The sequence below is a fragment of the Bison bison genome, unplaced genomic scaffold, assembly GCF_000754665.1.
Source record: "Bison bison bison isolate TAMUID 2011002044 unplaced genomic scaffold, Bison_UMD1.0 scf7180017851016, whole genome shotgun sequence".
NCBI classification, from domain to species: Eukaryota; Metazoa; Chordata; class Mammalia; order Artiodactyla; family Bovidae; genus Bison; species Bison bison.
This window is the reverse complement of record NW_011481589.1, coordinates 845,854-862,718: the sequence shown is the minus strand read 5'-3', so window position 1 is coordinate 862,718 and position 16,865 is coordinate 845,854. Positions and strand designations below refer to the sequence as shown.

The 16,865-nt window shown below is 35.4% G+C and overlaps 1 protein-coding gene across 2 annotated transcripts in view; it reads left to right on the top strand.

The window, feature by feature from the left end:
- The window catches only part of NRD1 (nardilysin (N-arginine dibasic convertase)), a 103,788-nt gene that overhangs the window by 13,649 nt on the left and 73,274 nt on the right, over positions 1 to 16,865 (top strand). Inside the window, exons 2-6 of one of the 2 annotated variants that reach the window (XM_010849746.1) lie at positions 8,359 to 8,680; positions 11,271 to 11,404; positions 12,333 to 12,402; positions 12,559 to 12,640; positions 13,465 to 13,618. In XM_010849746.1, the coding sequence (XP_010848048.1) occupies positions 8,359 to 8,680; positions 11,271 to 11,404; positions 12,333 to 12,402; positions 12,559 to 12,640; positions 13,465 to 13,618 (762 nt within the window). The remainder of the gene's footprint in view (positions 1 to 8,358; positions 8,681 to 11,270; positions 11,405 to 12,332; positions 12,403 to 12,558; positions 12,641 to 13,464; positions 13,619 to 16,865) is intronic. The other variant, XM_010849752.1, reaches the window with a different exon arrangement.

The window sequence follows — 16,865 nt, the reverse complement described above, 5'->3', positions numbered from 1 at the left end:
AATGCTCAAACTACGGCACAATTGCACTCATCTCACACGCTAGTAAAGTAATGCTCAAAATTCTCCAAGGTAGGCTTCAGCAATACGTGAACCGTGAACTCCCTGATGTTCAAGCTGGTTTTAGAAAAGGCAGAGGAACCAGAGATCAAATTGCCAACATCCGCTGGATCATGGAAAAAGCAAGAGAGTTCCTGAAAAGCATCTATTTCTGCTTTATTGACTATGCCAAAGCCTTTGACTGTGTGGATCACAATAAACTGTGGAAAATTCTGAAAGAGATGGGAATACCAGACCACCTGACCTGCCTCTTGAGAAACCTATATGCAGGTCAGGAAGCAACAGTTAGAACTGGACATGGAACAACAGACTGGTTCCAAATAGGAAAAGTACGTCAAGGCTATATATTGTCACCCTGCTTATTTAACTTATATGCAGAGTTCATCGTGAGAAACGCTGGGTTGGAAGAAGCACAAGCTGGAATCAAGACTGCCGGGAGAAATATCAATAACCTCAGATATGCAGATGACACCACCCTTATGGCAGAAAGTGAAGAGGAACTAAAAAGCGTCTTGATGAATGGGGAGCATGTGTATATCTGAAATTAAAAAAAAAAAAAAAAAAAAAAAAAAAAAAAAAAAAAAAAAAAAAAAAAAAAAAAAAGTAGAAATCATCTAAAACATTAAAATAAAAAAAAAAAATATAGACATGCAGCAAGGAACAAAGGTTTACTGTATAGCACATGGAATTATAATCAATAGTTTGTAATAATATATAATGGAAAATAATCTCAAAAATAATCTATGTGTATATGTACAACTGAATCACCTTGCTGTGCACCTGAAACATTGTAAGTCAAATATACTTCAATTAAAAAAATATATATATATAAAGAAAAAAAATCACAATTAGATCTACCCTAGAAATTCCAATGATCCTTGTTTATTGTAATTGCTCACACTCACCATATTAAAATGTAAAGGGAAAAGAAGTTTTGTTGCTGTCTACCTAGTGTTAAGCTTCCACTCTTTTCATGTGGAAACCACTGCTCACTTTTCTCCAAATGAGGTCAACCCTGGAGACCTAAGGCCAGGAAGCCTGTGAGCAGCAGACCAGGTTCAGACACAGGAGGAGCCCATGGTCCTTTCACTACTTCACCCTGAAATGCTTAGACACCTGGATACTGTTGCATTGCACTGTGTCATTGTTCAGTTGCTAAGTCGTGTCTGATTCTTTGCAACCCCATGCACTGTGGCACACCAAGCTCCTCTGTCCTCCACTATCTCCTGGAGTTTGCTCAAATTCATGTCCATTGAGTCGGTGATGCTATCCAGCCATCTCATCCTCTGCTCCCTCTTCTCCTTTTGCCTTCGGTCTTTTCCTGCGTCGGGGTCTTTTCCAATGAGTTGGTTCTTTGCATCATGTGGCCAGGGTATTGGAGCTTCAGTAACTGTCCTTCCAATGAATAGTCAGGGTTGATTTCCTTTAGGATTGACTGGTTTGATCTTCCTGATGTCCAAGGGACTCTCTAGAGTCTTCTCCAGCACAAAAAAAAAAAAAAGAAAGTGAAAAAGGAGAGTGAAAAAGACCTACTTCAGTCTTTTAATTCTTTTTCTTTTTTTGGTCATACTGCAGGATTTGGGGGATCTTAGTTCCCCAACCAGAAATCTAACCTGAGTCTGACAGTGAAAGCACCAATTCTTAACCACTGAACTGCTGGGGAAGTTCCTACTTCAGTCTTTATAGTCAGTACGGGAACCATGAGAGGGTGAAACCAAATTGAGGTAGACAGGTTGAATAAGTTAAAGGGAGAGAGGTTTTCTTAGACGTCTTAGAAGAGCCTTACTCCTCCAAAAATTTATACACAGTCAACACACACACACATAAATAGAGACTACATGGTTTAGTTGGGAGGTAATGACAAGTTATATATTTCATGGTTATCTTCCCAAGTACCCTTTTTGACCTGTAATGATTTAGCACTATCTAGGTCTAGAAATAGCAATGTAAGACTAGAACCTGAGTGGCTAATTATTTTATCTGTGTATATGAAAATGAGGTCTTCAAAGTTATATAATATACTATGGTACGGCCAGGAGATAATTTATTTGCATGTTTTTCTCTATGTGGAAATTTGGATGATTTCCAACTTTTCTCTATCACGAATGTTGCTGCAGTGAACATTGTTACATATCTTTGTGCATGTGTGTGACTATTTCTGTGAGACATCTAGAAATGTAATCACTGGGGTAAAAGGTATACAGAGTTATCATTGTTAAGAAAATAGGTTTGCCATATACTACAAAAATACTATACCCACTGAGACTCATAAGCAAGCACGTGAGAATACCCTGTTTGTATATATTTTTAAACTTATTTTTATTTGTTTTTGTTTTATGCTCTTACTGATTTGAAGGAACTCATATCTTGTTACAGGCTTCCCTGGTGGCTCAGATGGTAAAGAATCTGCCTGCAATGCAGGAGACTTGGGTTCGATCCCTGGGTTGGAAAGATCCCCTGGAGAAGGGAATGGCAACTCACTCCAGTATTCTTGCCTGGGAAATCCCATGTACATAGGAGCCTGGTGGGCTACAGTGCATGGGGTTACAAAGGGTGTCTGACACGACTGAGGGACTGACACTTCTTTTGTATATTGTTATCCTCTTCTCTAAGTATACAGTTTTCTGTTAGATTTAGTTTATGATGTTTTGTTTTAGAAGAATTTTAAGTTAGAATATAGTGAAATCTCCCCCAAAACAATAATTTTGTATCTTATTTAGCATAAATTTTCTTCACCCCAATATTATAACAGTATTTTCTCATAATTACTTTTAAGACTTTTTTTCTTTTGCTCTATAAGCTATTGAATTTATATGTGTTAGGTGTAAGGTAGAAATGGCTATTTTATCTCCCTAAAGAATTACCTGTTGTTTCAAAATCATTTATTGAATCATAGTAAACAGTGTTACAATGATATTATAAGCAGTGCTCTGTTTCTAGAACCTGTTTTCTTAAATTGATCTGTCGGTATTCTTGTTCTAGTATACTCTTTAATTTTAATTGCTTTAAAAGATTATATTTCATAATTAGTAAGGCAGTTCCCGTCATGTTTTCCCTTTTGAAAAAGTTCTTGGCGTATTTTTTTTTTTGTCCATATGAATTTTAGAATCATTATGCCAAGTTACCCAGTAGTGCAGTGGTAAAAATCCATATGCAATGCAGGAGGTACAAGAGATGCAGGTTCAATCCCTGGGTTGGGGAGATGCCCTGGAATAGGGAGTGGCAACCTGTTTCTGTATTCTTGTCTGGAAAATTCCATGGACAGAAGAGCCTGTGGGGGGCTATAGCCCATGGGACTGCAAAGAGTCAGACACAACAGAGCATAGCGCAGTCTCGACAGCTAGTTAGACACACACACACATACACACACACACAAATACAAACTTATTGGGCTTTTAAAATTGGAATTGCCTTGAATTTATAGGCTAATTTGGGGGAATAATTTATATCTTTGTAATACTTGGTGTTCCCATTCCAGCTGCATGGTATGACTAGTCAAGTCTGTTATCTTCTCATGTAAAGTTTTCTAGTTTTCTGTTGTTGGATGAGGAACAGATTGGCTTCTGGTGCCATGCTACTTGGGCTCAATCCCTGCTAAACTTAGGCAAATAAAAATCCTTTTTTTGTGTGCTTTAGTTTCCTCATCCGTAAATTGGGAATAACAACTCATTAGGGTTATTATGAAGATTAAATGGATTAAGATATATAAGTTATTACATAAAATGTGAGTGGTTATTGGATGTACTATAGTTTCTTTTGCTTTTATGAATAGAATCTTTTACTTAAATCTCATTTTAATTGATTAGCTTTGGTCTATAGGAAATTTGTGATTTTTTTTTTTATGGTTCTTGATTTTGGATGCTTTGCTGAACACTTTTTTTACTCATTTTTTAAAAATTCTTTTGCATTCTGTAGTTAATCATATACTTTTGCAGTGAATTGTTTTAGCTTTCAATATTTTAGCCTTATAGTTCTTTCTTGTTTATTTATATTGTGGATTTGTTTTCATTTGCTATCACTTCTAATACAGTGTTGAATAAGTGATGATGAAGAGCATTTTGTCCATGACTGTCTTTAAATAGATTTGATGTTTGATTTATAGAAGTTAATTCTGTCTTGAATTTAACCCTTAGAAGTTAATTCAAGCTAAGGGTTGTATGTGTTTGTGTGTGTACTTAATTTGTTAAGGAGTGGGTTTTGGATTGTAATTATTTTTTATTATACAAACAATGTGTTTTATTATTACAAAAGATTGAAAAATATGTAGAAACTATAGTGTAAAGCATTAAAGTTCTTATATCTTGTTCTAATTTTATTCTCTCTCCATATATATATATATATGTATATATATTACTATTACATTTGGTTTGTGTCCTTTTAGTTCTTTTGCTACACCTTTATGTACATTTAGGGCTTTTGCCGACTTCCTTGGTGGCTCAGATGGTAAAAGCGTCTGCCTACAATGTGGGAGACCCGGGTTCGATCCCTGAATTGGGGCGCTCCCCTGGAGAAGGCAATGGCAACCTACTCCAGTACTCTTGCCTGGAAAATCCCATGGACAGAGAAGCCTACAGTCCATGGGATTGCAAAGAGTCGAACACGACTGAGTGACTTCACTTTCGCTTTCATAGCTCAATTGGTAAAGAATCCGCCTGCAGTGCAGGAAACCCGGGTTTGATTCCTGGGTCGGGAAGATCCCCTGGAGAAAGGAAAGGCTACCCACTCTAGTATGCTTGGGCTTCCCTTGTGGCTCAGCTGGTGAAGATCTACCTGCAGTGCGGGAGACGTGGGTTAGATCCCTGGGTTGGGAAGATCCCCTGGAGAAGGGAAAGGCTACCCACTCCAGTATTCTGGCCTGGAGAATTCCATGGACTGGATAGTCCATGGGGTCGCAAAAAGTTGGACATGACGGAGCGACTTTCACTCACTTCACTTATGTACATTTAATGTATATTTGTGTACATTTTTGTGTATGTGTGTACACATAGTTTTATTTATTTTATAGAACTACCTGATATTTTGTTTCACTTGGCACATTAAATACCTATTATATATCAGGCCCCCTTTGGGCATTGGCATTCTGCTCATTCAGCAAATGTTTCTTAAATGTTTCCTAAGTGCCAGGCAATGACTTAGGTGCTAGAAATATAGCTATGAAGAAAAAGAAAAGCCTGTCCTCAGAGCTAACTTTCTAAAGGTGCAGACAGAAAATTTAAAAATGAAACAAAACCAAAACCAGAAAAAAGCATGATAAATGATGTGAAAAAAAGTTAAAACAGTATAAAAGAGGATAGGGATTGTTGTTCAGTCGCTAAGTCCTGTCTGACTCTTTTTGACCCCATGAACTGCAGCTCGCCAGGTTTCCCTGTCCTTCACTATCTCCCTGAGTTTGCTCCAATTCATGTCCATTGTGTTGATGATGCCATCTAACCATCTCATTCACTGTCTCCCCCTTCTCTTACCTTGGATCTTTTCCAGCATTAGGATCTTTTCCAGTGAATCAGCTCTTTGTATCAGGTGACCAAAGTATTGAGCTTCAACTTCAGCATCAGTCCTTCCAATGAATATTCAGGGTTGATTGCCTTTAGGATGGACTGATTTGATCTTACAGTCCAAGGGACTCTTAAGAGTCTCTCTAACACCACAGTTTGAAAGCATCAATTTTTTGGCACTCAGACTTGTGGTCCACCTCTTGTATCCGTATATGGCTACTGGAAAAATCATCGTTTTGACTATGCAGACCTTTTTCAGCAAAGTGATTTCTCTGCCTTTTAATATGCTAAGTTTGTCATTGCTTTTCTTCCAAGGAGCAAGTTTCTTTTAATTTTGTAGTTGCAGTCACCATCCACAGTGATTTTGGAGTACAAGAAAATAAAATCTGTCACTGTTTCCACTTTTCCCACATCTGTTTGCTGTGAAGTGATGGGACTGGATGCCATGACCTTCGTTTTTTGAATGTTGAGCTTTAAGCCAGCTTTTTCACTCTTCTCTTTCACCCTTATCGAGAGGCTCTGTAGTTCCTCTTTGCTTTCTGCTGTCACAGTGGTGTCATCTGAATATCCGAGGTTGTTGATATTTCTCCCAGCAATCTTAATTCCAGCTTGTGAGTCATCCAACCCAGCATTTTGCATGGTATACTCTGCATATAAGTTAAGTAAACAAAGTGATAATATACAGCCTTGTTGTACTCCTTTCCCAGTTTTGAACTAGTCTGTTGTTCCCATGTAAGGTTCTAACTATTGCTTTTTGTCCTGCATCCGGATTTCTCAAGAGACAGGTGAAGTTATCTGGTATTCCATTTTCCAGTTTGTTATGATCCACACAGTCAAAGGCTTTAGTGTAGACAGTGAAGCAGATGTTTTCCTGGAATTCCCTTGCTTTTCCTATGATCCAGTGGATGTTGGCAGTTTGATCTCTGGTTCCTCTGCCCTTTCTAAATCCAGTTTGTATATCTGGAAGTTCTTGGTTCACATACTGTTGAAACCTAGCTTGAAGGATTTTGAGCATCACCTTGCTAGCATGTGAAATGCGTGCAATGGTGCGATAGTTTGAACATTCTTTGGCATTGCCTTGCTTTGGGATTGGAATGAAAACTGACCCTTTCCAGTCCTGTGGCCACTGCTGAGTTTTCCACATTTGCTGGCATATTGAGTTCAGCTCTTTAAAAGCATCATCTTTTAGGATTTGAAATAGCTCAACTGGAACTCCATCACCTCCCCTAGCTTTGTTTGTAGTGATGCTTCGTAAGTCCCACTTGACTTTGCACTCCAGGTTGTCTGGCTCTAGGTGAGTGATCACACCACTGTGGTTATCTGGGTCATGAAGATCTTTTTTCTATAGTTCTTCTGTGTATTCTTGCCACCTCCTCTTAATCTCTCCTGCTTCTGTTAGGTCCATACCTTTCTATTTTTATTGTGCCCATCTTTGCATGAAATATTCCCTTGGTATCTCTGATCTTCTTGAAGAGATAGATCTCTAATCTTTCCCATTCTGTTGTTTTCCTCTGTTTCTTTGCATTGATCACTGAGGAAGACTTTATCTCTTCTTGTTATTCTTTGGAACTCTGCATTCAGATGTGTTTTTTTTGTTTTTTTTTCTCCTTTGTCTTTAGGTTATCTTCTTTTCTCAGCTATTTGTAAGGCCTCCTCAGACAACCATTTTGCCTTTTTGCATTTCTGTTTCTTGGGGATGGTGTTCATCACTGCCTCCTGTACAATGCCACGAACCTCCATCCATAGTTCTTCAGGCCCTCTATCAGATCTAATCCCTTGAATCTGTTTGTCACTTCCACTGTATAATCATAAGGGATTTGATTTAGGTCATACCTGAATGGTCTAGTGGTTTTCCCTACTTTCTTCAATTTAAGTCTGAATCTGGCAATAAGGAGTTCATGATCTGAGCCGCAGTCAGCTCCTGGTCTTGTTTTTGCTGACTGTATAGAGCTTCTCCATCTTTGGCTGCAAGGAGTATAATCAATCTGATTTCGGTATTGACCATCTGGTGATGTCCATGTGTAGAGTCTTCTCTTGTGTTGTTGGAAGAGGGTGTTCTCTTGGCAAACTCTGATAGCCTTTGCCCTGCTTCATTTTGTGCCCCAAGGTCAAATTTGCCTGTTATTCCAGGTATCTCTTGACTTCCTACTTTTGCATTCCAGTCCCCTATGATGAAAAGGACATTGCTTTGGGGTGTTAATTCTAGAAGATCTTGTAGGTCTTCATAGAACTGTTCAACTTCAGCTTCTTCAGCATTACTGCTTGGGGCATAGACTTGGATTACTGTGATATTGAATGGTTTGCCTTGGAAACGAACAGAGATCATTCTATCATTTTTGAGATTGCACCCAAATACTGCATTTTGGACTCTTTGTTGACATGAGGGCTACTCCATTTCTTCTAAGAGATTCTTGCCCACAGTAGTAGATATAATGGTCATCTGAATTAAATTCACCCATTCCAGTCCATTTTAGTTCACTGATTCCTAAAATGTCGATCTTCACTCTTGCCGTCTCCTGTTTGACCACTTTCAATTTATCTTGATTCACGGACCTAACATTCCAGGTTCCTATGCAATATTGCACTTTACAGCATCGAACTTGACTTCCATCACTAGTCACATCCACAACTGGGCGTTGTTTTCACTTTGGCTGCGTCTTGTCTTTCTTTCTGGAGTTATTTCTCCACTGTTCTCCAGTAGCATATTGGGCACCTACCAACCTGGGGAGTTCATCTTTCAGTGTCATAGTATAATGAAGAGCTGACTTGAATGTTTTGTGATTTTTTTTTTTCATTTTTTATTTTTTAGGTACATCAAATTACGAAATGGCTTGCAGGCACTTTTGATTTCAGACCTAAGTAATATGGAAGGTAAAATGGGTGATGCAACAGATGATGAAGAGGAAGAAGAGGAGGAAGAAGAAGATGATGATGATGATGACGACGATGACGATGATGATGATGAAGATTCTGGAGCAGAAATAGAAGATGATGATGAAGAAGGTTTTGATGATGAAGATGAATTTGAAGATGATGATGATGAACATGATGATGATCTTGACGCTGAGGATAATGAGTTGGAAGAATTAGAAGAGAGGGCAGAAGCTAGAAAGAAAACCACTGAAAAACAGGTGTGAGTCATGTCTGTTACCTCTTTTTCTAATTTGGGAATTCTTTGTAATAAGTTCCAAACTTATGTTTTGTCTCTTACTGGCAAATAGGAAGTATATATCTGTTGATCTTCAGTCAGAGAATATTTATTCTATGTAAAGATTACATTTTAAAAAATATTTTCCTCTAGGGACTTCCTTGGTGGTTCAGTGGTTAGCAGTGGTTAAGACTCTGTTTCAAATGCTGGGAGCCTGGGTTTGATCCCTGGTCGGGGAATTAAGATCCCTCATGCTAGAATGTGTGGCCAAAAAATTTAGGGAAAAAAAGCTTATTTTTGCTGTATTGTAAAAGTGACAAATGCTCATTATAGAAGCTAATGGAAAATAAAAACAAAAATATAAAAGTTGCCCATAACCGTAACTCTCAGAGATAATCACTGGGTGTATTTGACAACATATTTTAAAAACAAATGCCTGGAGCTGTGAATCTGCAAAGTTCTTAGCGTGGGATAGAGGAATAAGAGAATGCGTTATCCTTGGAGAGACTGGAAAAAGCATAAGAGAAGAACAAGTGTAGTGTAGAATTCTTACATAGGCCTGTGTTTCTGAGAATCCTCATGGGTGATTTCTATGTAAGTAACTGAATGTGATTTGTATTTTTATGGGGAAGCATCAGTGGTCCAAATAATTAATAAGTAATTTGGAAGAATTGAAATAGAAATGGGGAGTTGAACTTAGTTAGTGAAACATATTAATAACAGTAGGTGAATAGATAAGTACTGGTTGATAGAAATAATATTCCTCTCTGGATATTTTTTGAAGAATGCTTCCATTTTGAAGTAGAAAATACCAATATTGGAGTATAATATTCTGGAGCCATTATAGTGGAATTGACCAGCAAATGTTTGTTAAAGCTAGTATCTTAAATATCGGTAATATATTCAACATGGTATCATTCTCAAAAAAATGAATTAGAGTTCAGATTATTAACACTAAAATCTAAAAGATCACATGTATAACACTATAAAATCAGCCCTCAAAATGTGACAGTTTGAAATGTAAGTAGTAGATATGTCTTAGATAAATTGATAGGTACTCTTCTGGAAAAAAAAATTTTTTTTAAAGAAGATTGTGCCTGTTGTTTCACTTAGGTGTTGAAGGGGTTGAGTCATGTTTAAAGAAACTATTCCCTCTTGCTATTCAGATTATAATTGATGCCTGTTTTGGCAGAGCAAGATAGGCCAAGTGATTTTAGCTTGGAAGGCTTTGGGGATAAAAACCAAAACACCAGGGAAAAAATTATATATATGTAGATAGTCTATTGTCTTTATAGTCTATACTAAAGTCTTTATAAATAAATTAGGAGTTAATCAACTCACTTTTAATTTAAAATAGATCTTATAATTCCAAGTAGAGAAATAATAGAAGGGAAGAAATAAGTCAAGTGGGAAGAATAGTGATAGTTAGGAAACCTGAATTCTAATTCTGAGACTGTCATTATCTTTACAAAGGATCTTAGACCTTTTCATTTTCTCATTTTTTCCCCTCATTTCTAAAACAAGAGAATTAGGTTACATAAATTTTGAAGTCCATTTTCGCTCCAGACTTACTGTGTTATAACTTCATAACTGAATATTCCTGGTTTATAAACTTCTTCCTGTATCTCTATTAATAGCTTTTCCTGTATTTGGACTTCTTCATACCCTCTATCAACTGATAAGCAAAACTCTAGGATTAAGTTAAAAAATTTTTTGACAGCCAATTTTATTGTCAAGATGTAATAAAATATTTTAGGTTTATATAGCAATTGTGAACCTGTTTGACAAAAGAAGATGTGCATCCAGTATTTTGGGTACCCCTTTTTATTTTGCTTATTACATACATCAAACTCTAAATGTTACCTTGTCTAGAAGCAGCAGGGTCAGAATCTAGTGATCATTTAAACAATGGCTTAGATGCTGCCTGTCTTTTCTGAGAACTTGGTATGATATATTCCCTCATAAGATACTGATAGCTGATTTTCTGGATTTTAGAAAGGAATGGAAGAGGTTAGTGCAGTTTGAAGACGAGATCAAATTGTTTTATGCTGTGGGTACACTAGTGAAAGGAAAGATCCCATGATTGTAGTCATGGAAAATTATTTATATTCACTGAATGAATAAATGCCTACAAAAGGTAAATAAAATAGATAGTCTAGATAAGAGATGGCTTAAGAGTAGTATAGGATTTTGCAGTGGTTTTATGATTTTTTATTTGAAAAATGTGAACTGTGTTTAAGATGAATATGTGAATTTGTAAGGATAGTAGGAAGAAAGTTTTTTGAGGTTTTTGGAGAACATTTACCCAATTAGGAAGTTGGCTACTCTTTTAATCATCATTTTTACCCTCTTCCACTTTCTTCCTCCCAGAGGGAAGTTGTTCTTGATCTTAAAGTTTTAGATCTTTAAAGTTCTTGATCTTAAAGTTGATAAATTAACAAGATTGGAATTTAAGTATGATATATGCTGAATTATGATTTGTTCAAGGCTTTCTTAAATCAAGTCTCAAGTATGAATTTCTCAAGTATGAATTTTTTGGATAGATAATTCTCAAGTATGAATTTCTTTTCTAGCAATTGCAGAGCCTGTTTTTGCTGTGGTCAAAGCTGACTGATAAACTGTGGTTTAAGTCAACTTATACAAAAATGTCTTCAACCCAGCTGTTCAAGACAAGAAATCTTAATGGGGTAGTTGGAGCTGAAAGCAGGTTAGGCATCTATTAAACACATCACAGAACCCATTAGACTGTGCTTTGAAGAAGTGGATATTCCGTCATGTTTTAACTGAGTTTATGTGTCTACGTCTTAAATTAGGGATTTATGAGTATCACGTGAGGCTGTTTGGTTCTTCCAAAAACGTACACCTCCCGCCTGCCCACCCCCCGCCCCGCCAACACATGGTTAGACTTTATACCAGGTGTACACTTATTTTTTTTTAAAGCCTTCTAAGAGGATAACTATTTATCAGAATAATCTGTGTCATCAAATGTGTTAGCCCTTTAAAATTGACATTTGTAAAATTTGGGAAAGTTAATAATTCAGCTTTCTATCCTTTAGGATTCAGATTGACTATTTTTCTCTCCTTTTTTTATGTCCTTTAACTTACTTTGATATAATGGTTGCCCTGATCATTTTAAATGCAGAATTTGGCATACCTCCTGACTATCTATTTTGTTGCAAATTGATTTTCCCAAAGTACTTGGAAAATGTGAACCAATAAGTAATGTATTTTTTATACCTTTATATAAGAAGTGAAGAACTAAAAAGCCTCTTTAAAGTTTAGTTCTGTAGTTCTTTAATGGCTTAAGATTTTTAATAACCATTAATTTATTATCTTTGTTAGATGTTTTCTTGAGTTGTTATCTTATGCCCTGTTTTAATAAAAACAATATTTTCTGAGTGACATATTGAGAAGTTTCCATCTAGTAACTTGAATTAATGAACACAGAGCCTTTAATTGTTTAGAGATCTTCAGAGAAAATCTCAGATATATTACTTCTGCAGATTTCTGAAATCTGGTTAATCAGGAAACAAACTTGGTTCAGAACTTTGAAATGCTGACACAAAATGATACTTGGGTGGGCTGGCCAGTCCCCTTTGGCTTTTTTTCCTGTCTGTTTCTGCTTTTTCCCTTAGGTCTGCACCTGTTCAGCATTTTGCAGGATGGCAAGAGGAGGAGCAGCAGGGTGAAACTGACACAGTTCTGGTGAGTTTCACTTTGCTGCTCCTCCAGATTCTCAGGGAAAGAATTCTCTTGCTTTCTGTTGGATAAGGTCCATCTCCAAGTGAATCCTTAAAATGAGATGACATTATTATTCCTGTAGGATTGACTCACTATTTGTATGTGTTCTACTTACTCCAGTCTGCAGCGGCTCTTTGTGTTGGAGTTGGGAGTTTTGCTGATCCAGATGACCTGCCCGGGCTGGCACACTTTTTGGAGCACAGTAAGATCTTTGTAAAATACCATTGCCGGGTGTGATTTTTCCTCCAAATTTGTAAGAATTGATTTCACAGATAAGTAACTGGTTTGATAGGATTGTGATAATGTTTAATAAGAGAAAAACTAAGAAAAAAATCTTAGTGAATATCATAGGGGAAAGACTTAATTTTAATCTTGAGTGTATTTGTTTTGAGGATTAGCGTGAAACTGCTTAGAAAACTATTTTAAAATGTAAGTCTTATTATTCAGGTACAGTAAGGCCAACCAATCAGGAGGAAATTGCTGATCTTTAGGAGTTTAGACTATCATCTTGGGAGGGGCAGTTCCTTCCAGGACTGGCAAGGCCTCAAGATGTCAAAGCATTAGAAATACAAAAAATAAAAAGGCACGATTAATATCAAAGCAAAACAGTAAATCTTCAGTGTAATTATTTATGTACCCAAGTAAAACCTTTGTGAATGCTATTCAGTTATGAACTCTTGAATTACTACTTCTTTGTATGCTAGTTTTCTAAGGTACTCAAGGGTGAATTTCTTACCTTATGAGTTTTTATAGTAGAAATTAATTTGCATATATGTCAGTTTACATTTTAACCTTTTACAAATAAATTGCGTATTTCATTAAAAATATTTAGTTTTTTAATTTAAAAATAATATATGAGCATTATAGAAAGTTAAAAAAACAGAAGTACAATGAAGAAAATAAGTATTATCCAGATGTAATCACTGTTGGCGTATTTTCTACCAGTTTGTTTTGAAATTTCATCCTTGTTAATAAAAGCATTGTCTGTATCTTTGTGTTCTGTGACTTTGAATTCTTTTCACTTAGTGGTATTCATGGGTAGCTTGAAATATCCAGATGAAAATGGATTTGATGCCTTCCTGAAGAAACATGGGGGCAGTGATAATGCTTCAACTGATTGTGAACGTACAGTCTTTCAGTTTGATGTCCAGAGGAAGTACTTCAAAGAAGCCCTGGATAGGTAACTAACCCAAAATATATTTTTATTTTGATTGTCTGGTGCCATCTTACAACTGGCAATGTTGGGCATTGTTCTGTGGTATTTTTTTTCCAGCAGTACTCTAGTTCTGTAGGATTATCAACAATATTTGGAGAACAGAGCAAATTGTAAATATACCTTGGCTCTTATTCTGTAATACTTAGTCTTTGTATTAAAGATTAAACTGAAACCATTTAAATATCTTTTGAATTTTGTAAATAATGTAGTCTCTATTGACTGATTATTGCAATTATTATTTTCTAATTTAGTAGAAAATATGGAAAACAGAAGGGAAAAAGAGGTAAGATTGCTCTCAATTTCATAATCTAGAGATAACCATGATTGATATTTTGGAATGTAGCCATCTATACTTGTAACATATATGGGATCAGCTTATTCATATCTTTTCATATTTTAAAAACAAGGTTTATCACGTTTGTATACAGTTTTATAATTTATAAAACATGACTAAGTAATTGTGTATCTGTTTAACCATTCATGTATTATTGGACAGTTGAATTATTTTTAGTTTTCTGGTACTATGATGCTGTAGTGAATATTCTAGAGTTTGTGTACATCGTTAATCATTTCCTTTTGCTAAGTTCTAAGGAGTGAAATTTCTGAGTGTATTTGCATGAATATTTTTAAAACTTTTTTAAAAAGAGCTTTTGATACTCAAAATTATCTTCTCAAAAGTTTGTCAGGGCATTAATAGAGCTTTGATATAGCAAGGTTGTAAGGCAAAGCATACAGTAGTAAAAAGAAGTCACTTTATACCAAAATCTAGATAAATATAAGATTGAAATACTAAGAAAGAAAGAAATAATCGAGTTTGACCAGTATAATGTAAGGTCTGATGGCAGTTTTTGGTCCATTTTTTGTTGGTTATTTCTAGTATCAAGAATTTGGCAGATACTCATTTGAGATGTCTTAAATGAATTAATTCAAATTTTTTTTAATATAAAAAAATGCCATAAAATCAAAACACAAATGACAAAAAAAAATTCTCAAAACATGACAGTGGTCAAGTTTTCTTAAATTGTCTCATCCCTTAAGAATTAATTTGACCCTGAGAAAACTTCTGGGTAAGTTCCTGTAAGTTGAAAGCATATGCCATTATTTTCAAGGAAATAAATATTTGTCTGTTCTTGAACCCCCAAGTTAACAGCTTTTCCACTAAAACAATGCCAAAATCCCATTAAAATTGACATAATTACTTTGATGACAGTGTTTATAGTAGGATACAACATAGTGGTTTTTTTCTTTAATCTGAAATATGGCTGTCTATTTTGTATTCAGTGAAATAGTTTATAAGTCTTTTTAATCCCATACTTAAGGATATGCTCACAGTGCATATATTTGATATCAGTGTTTATCTAATTAAGCATTTAATTCCAAAATAACAAACAAAAGAATAGAGATAAAAGAAGTTAATCAAACAGTGCAAATGAGGCCCAAATTTATCTTTTTTATAAACTTAGAAAATCAGGAATACTCTTTAGGGTGACTGTGTGTTAGCTTTGATTTCAGAGTTTTCAACTCCCAAGTTTTACAGCATATTAAGAAAACTTAAGCAGTAGACAAATTGAATACTCATGAATAAACACATTTCATTGGAAAAAAAGAATAGGCAAAGGATATGTTGAAAAAATTACAACCACCTCAGAGATGATGAAATTTGATATAAAGTCTAGTTAAGGAACTTGTTTCATTTCTTCTTAAGAAATTCTATGCATTTTTAATCTTAGGAGTACTTCAGGAAATCCAAAGATATTTGCACATTTATTACAGATTATTTCTACTTAAAAAACTCAGAATTAATAAGAAGAGTGCTACTGCCTAATAGAAATTATTAAGAATATCAGGCCATGAATTTATGCCATAAATGGTAGACAGTGGTAGCATTAAGCATTGCATATTCTATAATAAATATGATAATTATTATACTTCTACAGTTAATATGACTTCTCTGGTGGCTCAGACAGTAAAGTGTCTGCCTATACTGTGGGAGACCTGAGTTCAATCCCTGGATTAGGAAGATCTCCTGGAGAAGGAAATGGCAACCCACTCCAGTATTCTTGCCTGGAAAATCTCATGGACGGAGGAGCCTTGGAGGCTACGTCCATCGGGTCACAAAGAGTCGGACACGACTGAGTGACTTCACTTTCACTTTTTCACAGTTAATATGCAATAAAGTGTCTTTGGATAATTTGCAAAAGACTCTTACATAGCATGGATTAAGTTTGTCTGTTTTTTAATAGGTCAGTAAAATCCAGTTTCCTCACAGGTCATATTGTTCAGTATCTTGAATCATTTAAGTAAAAAGTTGAGGAAATAACTGAATTTTTACTCTGTTAAGTAAATGAGAATGAAAGCTGATTTTACCTTGGCAGCCTTTGCTAATTTCAGTAAATTTGAACTTTATCAGTATTTCAGGGCAAGAAGAAGACTGATCAAAGTCCAGGATGTTCACAAAGTGGGATATTTAATAGAAAACTCTTCTCATGATAAACTGCGACTTCGGAAAGCATCACCCTTAGGTTGAGGAAATGGATTAGCCATCCTGGGGAGTTACAGACTGCTTTGAAAAATGTCTATGTTGTCTAGTGAACCTTAAGTCTTGAATATAGTTTAACATGGTCCAGAACTGGTAGTGTTCTCTGATGCCCAGGAGAAGCAAAAACAAACCCTCTCAAAAATAAAATGCCTTTGTTTTATTTACTCTCAAGTAGAGTGACCAGCATTCAGTCAAACATAAGCAGACATGCAACAAAATAAGACAAGATGAATGAGAACAGGAAACAGAAAAAGACTTAATGCCTTAGAAATCTTAGAGATTGGCATGGTTACGTACAGTTATTGTTTTTACAGAAATAAGGGACAAGTTTGAATACAATTGTAAGTCATAGGAAACTATAAAATGTGACCTATGAGATTTGAAATATAAAAATTAAGAAAGAGCATTGTGAATTGAGACATGATAATTGAAATTTAAACCAATGGATAGATTTAAGAAAGGAATGCATATAGATGATGTTAGAATTTGTGAATTGAAAGATAGACCAAGAGAAATCCCAAATACAGTGTGAAGAGAGAAAAAATGAAAGATACAGAAAAAAGGAAAAGTAGCATAGAGAATAGAGTGAAAATGTCTGAGATATATATATATATAAATTATATATATTTTATTATAAATATAAATATATATAATATATTTATATATAAATTT